The sequence below is a fragment of the Bombyx mandarina genome, chromosome 11, assembly GCF_030267445.1.
Source record: "Bombyx mandarina strain Sakado chromosome 11, ASM3026744v2".
NCBI lineage: Eukaryota > Metazoa > Arthropoda > Insecta > Lepidoptera > Bombycidae > Bombyx > Bombyx mandarina.
The window spans coordinates 11,984,133-11,997,416 of record NC_143218.1 but is presented as its reverse complement, the minus strand read 5'-3'; the positions used below and the strand labels follow the sequence as shown (position 1 = coordinate 11,997,416).

The 13,284-nt window shown below is 34.8% G+C and overlaps 1 protein-coding gene across 1 annotated transcript in view; it reads right to left on the bottom strand.

The window, feature by feature from the left end:
* The window catches only part of Msr-110 (DUF3736 domain-containing protein Msr-110), a 66,642-nt gene that overhangs the window by 30,390 nt on the left and 22,968 nt on the right, over nucleotides 1-13,284 (bottom strand). Inside the window, exons 5-6 of the mRNA XM_028183182.2 lie at nucleotides 12,050-12,193; nucleotides 6,840-7,080 (exon numbers count right to left, since the gene is read on the bottom strand). Coding sequence (XP_028038983.2) covers nucleotides 6,840-7,080; nucleotides 12,050-12,193 — 385 coding nt within the window. The remainder of the gene's footprint in view (nucleotides 1-6,839; nucleotides 7,081-12,049; nucleotides 12,194-13,284) is intronic.

The following is a 13,284-nucleotide window of genomic DNA, read 5'->3' as shown; positions in this document are numbered from 1 at the left end:
GAGTGTCTGTTTGTAATATTGAAATAACCGCTTTTTACTACATGCATATAAATATATATACGGTACATACACCAAAATAGCATTTTTTACAATTTTTATCTGTCTGTCTGTCTGTTTGTTCCAGCTAATCTCTGGAACGAGGAGAAAATCGCCGGATCCCGGCTCCGCAGCGTGGACTAAGTTGCATTTATTCTTTAATCTCTCATTGCCCACTTGGTCTTATGCGGCTACCGAGGCTCACAGGGTCACAGCGTAAATACCGTCACTCGCCTTGATACAAAAACTCTCCATTGCATCTTGGCTGTCCAGCGCTTTAAGCCGAAACACATGACTGTATCACGACAAAAATAGAAATAACCTAACCGTGTGGATTTACAATATGCTTAACCACCTGTAAACATTGGTGTTTATAATGGACCGTCGACTTGTCTTGAGTATTTTCGTTCATTTGATTTATAATAAAATATACCTTCCACTACTTATTTAAGAAATAATTAGCAATCAATCGTCATCTATAGAAAACATCGCCACCTGAATAATGGGATTTAAAATAATAATAAAAACTAATAAATTCAAATACTAAGCTTGTTTCATAATAAGTAAAACCCAAGTAAATTTTCTTTATCTATTTCACTGTTATTACCATGGAGCGGTTGCAAACATTAATGGACGGTCCCTTTGTATACTTTACTGGCCACGTAAAGCCCTTTTCATTTGGAAAAAGAGACGAGATCCGAGTGTAATAAGTCTAAGGAATTCATTTTCTTGAATCACTCAGACTTATCTTTGCGTAAATTAAATGTTAGAGATTTTTATAGAAGAAGAAAAATTCAAACACAAATATTTTTTTATATACATACTATGTGCGAGTATCGGTTTCGAAAATCAGTTTTCTATTATATAATTCAATCTTTTGCGACTGGAGATTAAATTCGATTTATTTCTGACTAAAAACACTAGACCATAAAAAAAACACTACGCAGTGACAAGATTATCGACGCAAAAAACGAAAACCCGTGTCTTTTATTGAGTAGAAAATCGCTACGGTTATTATTCTGATTTTAAGAAAATTGTCTGATATAGTACAATTCAGCTATCAGCAAATATTGCGCGTGATGTTACAACAAATAGATGTATTCCATAAAATATATCCCGATAATCAGCACGAAGCGTAGTTGAGTTTCTGTAGTCTCGTTAATTTAAAATCATTGGCCGCATACATGTCGGAGCATAATTTACTAATAGCACTAAATTCTTAAATCTTTATTTTTCATTGAGCATGAACAAATTTCCCAGAAAATGTACAAAACCAACTGCAATTATTGATTGTCAAAACTAGTAAAACCTGTTTCGGGTTTTTAATTAACATCTAGAACGGGCGACTACCCACTTCTTTAGTTTTAAGTGCATTTATTTATTTCATTTACAACAGCTCATTTTATTATATTCATGAATAATCTAAACAATACATTTGAGAGCATTCTAGTACGTTCTCGTCATTTTAAAATCCAGTGACGGGGCATAGGTACACTTTTACACCAGAACGTTATTGATTTGGTTTTTGGGCATTTGGGAAGACAATTTATATATTTATATCATTTTAGCTGGGTGGTGTCGACGTAGAATAGCGCCAGCCCATCTCTTGTAGTCTTAGATGGGTGATTGTTATAACGGCCCACCTGGTTTGAAGTGGTTGCCGAAGTCCATAGACATCTACAATGTAAATACCGCTATCCACCTCGAGATATGAGTTCTAAGGTCTCAGTTTTTTACAGTACAAAGGCTGCCCACCCTTCAAACCGAAACGTCTTATTGCTTCACGGCAGGTATAGGCAGGTTGGTACCTACCCTTGAGGACTCACAAGATATCCTACCATCACCAGTAATTACGCAAATTATAATTTTGCGGGTTTGATTTTTAATACACGAAGGTATTCCTTTACCGTAGAAGTCAATCCCGACCGTTAAGAACGTACTTCATTAGAAAAATTGGTGCTTGCCTACGGGATTCGAACACCGTGACATCTCTAGTTACGAATGCACCGAACATCTTATCTTTTAGACCACGGCGGCTTCCTTTAGACCACGTCGATTTCATAAAAAGTGACTTAGGGATTCACCGGAGTACGGGCAAAAGCGTTCTTTAAACATTGTACTATTGGATTACAATCGCCAATTAGCATAAAGCCAGTAAGCCTACGCGTATAAGAATCAAGTAGAATCAGGAAACTCACCCAGGTTTCCATGGCCGGATGTTATTTCCTAAATGTATCCGACATAAATTACTCACAACTTCGCAATCTTTGAAAATGTTCATCAAACTTCCACTTCGAATATAAAACTTTTATGGGCAGATCTCCCTCGTGAATTGTGATTTATTTCTGTACATCAGCCTAGTAATTCAAAACTTGGTTCGGTGAATGAAATCGACTGTTTGATTCCAGAAAGTTGAAAGTTTAAGATTTTCGAAGTTTTTAATTTCTTATAATTTATTGTACGCAAATAAAATAGTATTAAAAATTATAAATGTACATCATTTCCAGCTAGTTACTGGTGCTCTCTGAGTTTCTTGTTGGATCTTCTCAGTGCTCGCGATTCCGATTCGGTGGTAAATTCAGCGCAGCATTGCTGATGCTAGGGGCTAGTGTTAACAAATTCTGTCAGATTGAGCCCCATGAGCTCACCTAATTGGAATAATTATGTAATGTAATTGGAATAGCCTATTAGGCTACCAGTGATTAGGGATTAAGAAATAAGTGCCTGATTATTTCCATGAATTTCATTCAATATGAACATTAAACATTTCAAGTATAAACATACGTAGCAGTAATCAATTAGATAAAAAAGAACAAACTATCTTATCACTATTTGATGACAAAAGCACCACTAGCCGCTGTGAACAAAAACGAAGTTCAAGGTCGAACTTAATCTTCAAAAAACCACACAATTACGTTCTATTCTAAGAACTTCAAACTTCAGTCTCCATCTTTGTTAAATTAAAGTGAAACAGAACCGAAAATAACAACTTTTTGACAATAGAGAAATTCGTAAAAAGTATATTTGGTTCTATGTACCACTATGATGTAATAAGCTTTAATTATAAATCACATACTAGTACATAATAGTATGGTAATAGAGACAATGGAATAATCAACTATTTTCGATTAGTTTAGGAGGCAAGCAAGTTCACAAAGCACCTGCTGTTTATCGTTTGCCAGCACCCTTTGTGTTGACAGAAAAAATCCCTAACATTTAACGCCTCAAATGCTAAATTTGGGGCAAAAGTAAAATAATACCTCGTTCGTACGGAGTCATTATATAAGCTAGTACAAATTTCTTGACAGATTCAGAAAAACACTATTTTTTTAGAACTAGGACTTTTTAGGACTTTAGATATTAGCAAATTCTTTCAGACTGAGACCCGTGAGCTCATCCACTAGTCACAGTGAATCCAGAATAGCCCCGAGGCTACTAGAAGATAGGTAGGCAAAAGAAAGGAATTTTCTACAGCATCCATTAAATACTAAAATAGTTACGACAAATGCCACACTTCGCTGTAGCTATAGCTAAAGTTTAAAAATACGAGCTTTGTTGAAAAGACTTGCACGCCACCTACTGTACGGTAATGACGCTATTACGTAAAAGTTTTTATGTAAAACACTAACAACTAGACCAGATGCAATACGGAGAAGATACAAGCATTCTCCACAACCGCAGTATCTTTAACTTCTGATGTTTAATGGAGAATTCTAAGACACTAATATAAGGAGTTTAGTGAAATTCAATTTAATTATTCCTTCAATGAAATTATAAGACATTTTGTACATCCTACACAAAATAAGATGTAGCTTTTCCAGCTTTTCGTTAATAACGGGACTTTTTGTAAGCTCGATTCGATTAAAAGCTCGATTAGGTACTGATGCAGAAAGGTGTCCTGACTATTTATTTCTGCCGAGTGAGGCATTACAGTTTAAAGCGAAGACATACTTGTATACAAATACAATTGAGATTTTAGCCTCATATTTCGAGATGGCTGGCGGCATTCGCTTTGTTGTTTCTATGACATTCTGTAATCAAGTTACGCCCGAGCGTGAGCTCTTAGTAACTACTTCACCCACTCGTTTTCCGACTCATCTTACAATTCCATTGTAACCAAATACTGAACTGTTGGATGGGGGAAACGGAATAAGTTCTCAATATGTTATTAAGAAATCCGTTTAAAGAACAATGCATACGTAATGTCAAGCAGAACGGGCTTTCGTCATTTAAACTCTTTACTGAGTTGTTTATTTTCAAAATGGAATTTTAAGCTAGTTACCTTCACATAAAATAATTTTATGATCATTTATTCCCTTTTTTATTCAAGCATTACTTTTAAATTGTCTGGTAAAAAGTTATTTACTTTCATAGATAGTAATCAGGATCTTATATATAACAGGGCTTGAAACAAAATGATCATATGATCAATGTGAAGCAATCGAACATCAGCATTTCACGTTTCTGCAGATGGTTTATATACTTTTTATATTCAACACAATCCATCGAGCTAAATTCAAATCAAAGATGTAACGAATATTAATGATGACAATTATCAAAATTAATTATTAATTATTTAGAAATTATAAGTCAATATGTACAAAATAGGAATCATTGGTTTTCCTTGGAGGGCCGGGCCGCCTTCATCTAAGGACGGATTGCAAATCCATAAAAATAAAAAAATATAAAAAATTAAATATTACGATAAATTATTAAACGATAATGTTTTGCTAGCAACAATATGAATAATATATAACTGAATTACATAGTAAGTAGATTTAGCATTGTTATAGCATTCTTTTTTCATATACCGTTATTACTACGTATTATTTTGTAAGAAATATAGAGGCCATTTTTATTTTGTTATTTTATATAAGTTATACTTTTGATATACTAACAGCTTATATAATTCGTTGGATTTTTTGCGTAAGAAGTTAAATTTAAATATATTTTGGTATTTCGAGAAGCCAATTTTATTTTAATTTTTTTATGTTTTGTACAAACAAGCTCACGACCTCCCTTGTGTTTACGACGGTTCACAGATATCACGAAGTTAAGAATCCGGACACCTTTCACACATTTCCACAAAAATCCCCATCATATTGTATAACCTCTATCCTTTCCCACTGCTTCGCGCCTAAAATTGACAGGAAAAAAGTTTCCAAAAATAGTCATTATTACGGTATGAATAATCGCTAGTAGTTAATAAATACCCGACTTGCGTCAATAAATTACTCGAACATATAATATTTATAGATACGGGATATGTATACCGTGCACTTAACTCATTACTTACTCACTTAAGTCTGTTCACAGCGTGAATCTCTATGGGATATGAATTAAGCTATACTACAATTAAGACTTGTTTTATTTAAGACTCTGTAAAGATTAAATTTAATAATTATTTCAATATTTATTTTAACATCTAAGCATGTAATCTGGATAACGATCTATTTTCATGTAATTTTTAAGAAATAGTGTAACCTAAAAATCAGTGTCTGAACCTTGAGACAATAGAAATTGTTTCCATACTTCTTTATAAAGAGTAAATTTATATTATGTATTATTACATTGAGTTTAAACCTGTTGAGTAAGCGTCAGTGTGTACGTAGCGATTCCGGATATCAGCCACAGATTATTCATATCTTAGATGAAACTATTGTTGCCAATCATAGATTACCGCAATATACTACAGATTTAGTAACATTGTTATTTGTAACTTAAAAGTATATTTAAAGGTTAGTAAAGTAAGGCCTTTTCTATACCAAGCTGCTGACAGTGATCACTCAACATCATGTGGGACGCAGCAACGTAAAAATAGAGCTTTTTCTTGTTGCTAGATAACTTTAGTACACTCTATTATAAGATCTAGATAATTTTGTCATTGACTGAAAACTTTGCTGACTGAAAACCAGCGCTAATTATGTAATCAGTATTATGCTGAGTTGAGATCGAATTTATGGTGAAAAGTCTAATCATTTATTTTTGCTAAGGTTCCTTAAATTCAAGCTTAGCAAGAAAAGTTTTGTTTGTTGTCTATTGAATTGTTTATTCATGATAATTAATATCACACCCCATATTGTATTATTAGATTTAATATAAGTATAATAATTATATAATAATAATACACTTAGCCTCCCTTGACGATATATTTTTAATTGAAAAAAAGATCCTTCTTTTTAAGTTTAAATTTCTCAATTCACCTAAGAGAAGCTTTTTCGTTTGCCTTAGAATACCGACGATCACACAACCCGCCTCACGGTAAGTAATCACCGTAACTCCTGGACAACAGCAATGCCAGAGACAAGGCCAAGTCACTGTCGGTCTTATATTTAAGCATAAACATCAAATCTACTCGCTTTTATATTACTAAATCAATTTAACTGTAACCAGGTCAATTATGAAGTGAAGCATGTCGCAGATGTAAAACAATGTGATTCGAGCATTAGGTTGAAAATTGCGTCTCAATATCGTGTTACATGTTCGGTTAACTGACTTCCTCACGCCATATTAACCGTGAAATGGAATCTTACAAATTAAACTGATAATGTAATCGTAAAACTTTTATGTGATGCAGAGCAACACTATAAATATAATCTTCTTTCATCCTATAAATATAGAGTATTTAAATAATATTATAAAATCGCGGTTTCCAATATGTAAAAATGTATGTTATTTGTTGGCACCTCCGTTTTTTTATAGTACCGTCAACAATAGACCAGTGATAGAAAGCACGATTAAAAAAAATAAAAAACGTCTTCTTTTAAAAAAAAAATTAATGTACAGAATATATTAAAACTTACCGGCAGCGGGAAGGACGCCTGGCGGCTAACTGGTGCCATCGGGCCTAGTGGAGCGAAGGGCGGCATTCTTTGTTCAGGAGCTTGTGCGAATGGTGGCATTCTAGCGTCAGGACCAGGTCCAAAAGGCATCCTGGGTTCAGGACCGGAAGGTGCCTCTGGCTGAGGACGCAGGGGGAGGCGTACTGGACCGGTCAACGGGAAGGCAAATACCTGGGACTGTGGCTCCGGGAAATTGATTGCCCTGTAGACAAATTTGACACTTTTAGTTTCTTATAATGCGTCTCTTGCTTGAAAAATAGTCCATTCTACAGATGGTTTTTATAAAACGGGACAATGCTAGAAAGTAAATGCGATAAAAAAACTAAAGATGGTAATTTTAAAGAATTTGATTTGTAATATAAAAAAATATCCACCTAATCCATTCGTTGAATAATAAAGAAATTTCTTTGAAATAAGTTGTAAGTTGTAAATAAGTTGTAATAGTAAATGGAATTCTTTGAAATAAGATTTGATAGGATACTTTGAGATTTAATACCTAAAAAGTAGTTTTATGAAACCCCAATAGGCCAATTTTCGTTTTTTATTTATTTATTTCATACAAGGAGAACCAACAGCCAACTAACAAAGTATAATAATATAACAAACAATAGAAACAAAAAGCCAATTAAAGGTTCTCACCAATATATAAATTGTCAAATTCCCTCCAGAACCTTTTACCCTCTACACTTAAGTGATCTAAATGAAGCATATTGAATTCATTAAGACTAAATTCATTTTACAATTTTTCATACAATTTCTTATTTTTCAAACTACTTATTTTCGAAGAGAAAAACATTTTTTTTTTATTGCTATGATGGGTGATATTTTTTAATTATTATGGTATAATTTTGAATTATAACGAACTTATATGGGGCAGCTTCGAGTTCTGGAGACGTATTCCAGAAAGAGATAATTTCAAAAAGCTGTCAATAAAAAGCAAGTTATGCGGAAGTAAGCCCAGAGACAGAAGTTCAATGCACTGGTCGGACTAGATATACTCTACCCTCAACACCTCAGTCCACGGTGCCATCCACGCAGATAAAGGTAGACAGAGCTGAAGCAGGATAGTCCGCGAGAATACTATTCAGAAAGGCCACAATCCTCAGAATTGAAGATTATCGACTGAAAGAGGAGGAGGGCACGACTCAAACTCATATGCTGATGTACAGTTTTTTTTCCACAGTAGAAAATCGCCGGATTCCCACCCGCACGGCAGGTGGGGTATGTGAGAGTCGAACCTCACTAAAACCTCTTGCCGCTCACAGCCGGCGCCCTACCCCGGACCGGGCGGGAACCCAGTCGGAGCTATTGAGACGGCGGGACAGGGTTTTGAAGTCGTCGTGGCCTAACGGATAAGACGTCCGGTGCATTCGTGTTGAGCGATGCACCGGTGTTTGAATCCCGCAGGTGGTTACCAATTTTTCTAATGAAATACGTACTCAACAAATGTTCACGGTTGATTTCCACGGTGAAGGAATAACATCGTGTAATAAAAATGAAACCCGCAAAATTATAATTTGCGTAATTACTGGTGGTAGGACCTCTTGTGAGTCCGCACGGGTAGGTACCACCACCCTACCTATTTCTGCCGTGAAGCAGTAATGCGTTTCGGTTTGAAGGGTGGGGCAGCCGTTGTAACTATAATTGAGACCTTAGAACTTATATCTCAAGGTGGGTGGCGCATTTACGTTGTAGATGTCTATGGGCTCCAGTAACCACTTAACACCAGGTGGGCTGTGAGCTCGTCCACTCATCTAAGCAATAAAAAAAAAAAAGGGTTTACGCAGACCATATTACATCCATCCCGTCAGCATAGTAATTGTTTAAACTAACTATCATTCAGATTTTTGTTTGTAACAATAACCGTATCAGCATTTAAAAGTTTCATCAAATCCTTGGAAATAGCGTAACTGCTATACAGCATAGTCGTTAGAAATATACATTAAATACTATTACAATAAATATACGTAAATTTCGTTTAAAAACTATTACTAAGGTAAAGTAAAAACATTCTTTAAATTCTTATCGGTCCGAGATACGTGTGCAAATTTTCATGTTATTCAAACGTCTTGAAGTGAATTAATAACTATGATAAAAAAACATTAACATAACAATTTAAGTATTATACATTAAATTTGGAACCTGTAATTATCATATGAATATACATTGGATTCTTGTTTTTTTTGCTAGTTTTGTGCTATACCTAAATACTTGACAAATTACAATGGCATTAGTTACTAAAATAAGTTCGAAGCCAATTTATTTTTCGTTCCCTATTGGTTATTACTGAAATTTCTGAGTATGGAGCTATGTTACTAGATAAAAGTACTCTGTTAATGACCAACAAACATCTGGCCATTCATTTGCTATTCCTAATGAAAAGGCGAACGAAGTAGAAGAAAGAAATCCGATGAAATCGTGTTGGATAACAAAAGAGTTTTATGCATTTCACGATTTACATATAATAATAATAATAAATAAATAAATATTTACTAACAATCACGCCACGTTAACTGGTCCCGTGATAAGTTCGTAAAGAACTTGTGTTACAGGTACCAGATAACGGAAATAAATGTAAGATTTTTATTATACACGTACATATATTTAATATACATCCATAAAGACATTTATATTTATCATACAAATATCTTCCCTTGGCGGGATTCGAACCCGCGACCCCCTTGTGTAGTGACCATGTCACTTAACACTACACCAGACGGCCGTTAAAATACATGCATACACATACAAAATACATATGCAAATGGTCTTTTGATTTCATACAAAAATCTACCATTCTACTGTCCATTTTAGACAAAAAAATGTTATTGCTTAGATGGTTGGACAAGCAGCCCACCTGTTAAGTGGTTACTGGAGCCCATAGACATCTACAACGTAAATGCGCCACCCAACTTGAGATATAAGTTCTAAGATCTCAGTATAGTTACAACGGCTGCCCTACCCTTCAAACCGAAACGCATTACTGCTTCACGGCAGAAATAGGCAGGGTGGTAGTACCTACCCGCGCGAACTCACTCACAAGAGGTCCTACCACCAGTAATTACGCAAATTATAATTTTGCCGGTTTGATTTTTATTACACGATGTTATTCCTTCACCGTGGAAGTCAATTGTGAACATTTCATAAGTACGTATTTCATTAGAAAAATTGGTACTGAGATTCGAACACCGCTGCTTCGCTCAACATGAATGCACCGGACATCTTATCCTTTATAGCCCAAGAGCCCGCGACAGCCAGACCTTCGTTATTTTATAAAAGCTGAAAGTTTCTCTGTGTATGTCTCCAGCACAGGTAAAAACGACCCCCGACTATAGAGTTCCGATTGTGGTTGCTTGGGCAGGTAACAGGCAGTAAAGGTATATAAAATAGTACCTTAAATTCGTTAAAGTATAAAGTTATTTTTTTTTATTAATTACTCCAGAATATCTTTAGAAATCACGATATCCATTGCCGGACACTTTTTACAGTTGCTACCCCCTGCCGGACACCCCTAAACTTTAATAAATTTTAATTATACTTTCGTTATACTATAAAAGCTGAATTTTATATATGTTACCTATGGACTTATAAAAATATGTTACCCCAATAGCCAGACAGTTTTAATGATTCTTACATCTTGCCGGACACATTGAGAGCCCGCTGTGCGAGCGCGAGGTAGCAACTGTTCATGCGGGTGTGAGTGAGACAGAGTGCTTAGTCTATTGTGATCTTTTACTGCACATCAGCTGTCATTTCTGGGATTTATCGTGCATTCTTCAGGAAAGGAAAATTAAAACCATATAAAACATTAAAAAAATATCCAAAGTACCAGGAAGCTTTCAAGAATTTCCGTAACAGCGAATCAATTGAAAATTTAGATCAACAACAAAACATCTATAATATCATTCAGATTTATATGCAATGTTTACAATGTCCGTAATGTAATTGATGTTGATGCTGCTCGACTTCAAATATTCATCGACTCGTATACAGTCTCTGATGTAAACGAAGCTTTTGACCGAAAGAAATTGCGAATTTTTTACGTTAGCAATCTACCAACTTGTAAAAGCGAGCTATTGCAGCAATTTTTGCGATCAAATTATATATATAAAATTTGGAATAGTGCTCATCTAAAAAATCCAACCTCATATCAACCCGGATAATAATGGCAGGGTATTGAAAGATGACAAATACCAAGTTATGTTGGAAATTCGCTCAAAACTCAATCAGGTATGTAATTATTATGACAAATTATTGCACATAATTTTTTAATTATTCAAATTGTATACTTTTATTAATTTTTTTCAGAAACTAATGGATAAGGTATTGGATATTAGTGACAATAGACTAGAGTAACTGTAGTAGCGACGATGAAGATAACGAAAATATCTACGACAATGAGGAAAATTATAAGAACGATTAAATATTTTTCTTTGACATGTAATAATATTTTGTTTGTACTTTATAATATTAAAATAACATTTTTTACTTTCTATAACATTGCTATGAACGTAATAAAATTATTTTTTATTGGATATCTTAAAAGATCACAATAGACTAAGCACTCTGTCTCACTCACACCCGCATGAACAGTTGCTACCTCGCGCTCGCACAGCGGGCTCTCAATGTGTCCGGCAAGATGTAAGAACCATTAAAACTGTCTGGCTATTGGGGTAACATATTTTTTATAAGTCCCTAAGTAACATATATAAAATTCAGCTTTTATAGTATAACGAAAGTATAATTAAAATTTATTAAAGTTTAGGGGTGTCCGGCAGGGGGTAGCAACTGTAAAAAGTGTCCGGCAATAGATATCGTGATTTCTAAAGATATTCTGGAGTAATTAATAAAAAAAAATAACTTTATACTTTAACGAATTTAAGGTACTATTTTATATACCTTTACTGCCTGTTACCTGCCCAAGTAACCACAATCGGAACTCTATAGTTGGGGGTCGTTCTTACCTGTGCTGGAGACATACACAGAGAAACTTTCAGCTTTTATAAAATAACGAAGGTCTGGCTGTCGCGGGCTCTTGCTCTATTAAGCCACGACGATTTTAAATGCAAATAGTCTTTTGATTTCAAACAAAAATCTGCCATTCTACTGTAAATTTTAGACATCTCGAAATATTATGTTATTATGTTTAAATTAAGTATTCAATTAAAACACACCTGGGCTCATCTCCTCCGTGGCAGATGATGGCTACGCGTTCGGCATGAGCGCTGCGGGGAGCGAACGCGCCTAGAATGTTGAAGGGAAAACGTCTCTCCATGGGGTCGTCGTTACGACGCTCCACCACGCAGTTCATACGGCCTCTGAAACACAAAATTATAGTATAAGGTAAAAAAAATATGCTTATAAGCTTTATGGCAAGAAAAAGTTCGACGAATCGAACAAACCGCGGAACAATTCAATTTTATTTATTTATTGCTTAGATGGGTGGACGAGCTCACAGCGCACCTGGTGTTAAGTGGTCACCGGAGCCTATAGACATCTACAACGTAAATGTGCTACCCACCTTGGGATATAAGTTCTAAGGTCTCAGTATAGTTACAACGGTGCCCCACCCTTCAAACCGAAACGCATTACTGCTTCACGGCAGAAATAGGCAGGGTGGTGGTACCAACCCGTGCGGACTCATAAGAGGTGCGGGTTTGATTTTTATTACACGATGTTATTCCTTCACCGTGGAAGTCAATCGTGAACATTTGTTGAGTACGTATTTCATTAGAATAATTGGTGCCCGCCTGAGATTCGAACACCGGTGCATCGCTCAACACGAATGCACCGGACGTCTTATCCTTTAGGTCATGACGACTTGTAAAATCATTGAATTGGAATAGTCATCGAATTATATAAAATTTTATTATAAAAAGTTTATCATTAAACGCGTCAATTTCTTTGTTTGTTCTAAAATACATGACTAAATAATAAGCCGTTATAGAGAGATAATAAAATTTAATTTGTAAATGGGCTATTTATTCTAATTTCTTTCATTAGTAAGTCACATTAAAATTTATAACAATACTATTAATTGATAAAGAGTTTATATTTTTTCATCCATATACGTATTATACATAAATTTTTTGATAATAAATAGAATTGATTCAAGTATAGCCTTCTTTATATCTCTTCAGTACATACATAATATGTATATGAATATATTTAACTTTCAAAGATATAAAAACGAACTAAGTACTAAAATTAACCTTTCTTTATCGTTATGCTTGTTTTTGTTGTTATTCATGGCCGAAGAGCTATTGGCCCAGCTAATGGTGAGGATTTACAGTCGCCCATAGACATGGGCAATTTAGAGACCCCTAGTCATATCTTACTGAAAAGGAATGTTTTTAAACATCGTTTAAGGAAAATCATGTACCTATAGCTCTCAATATGTCGTACTCAT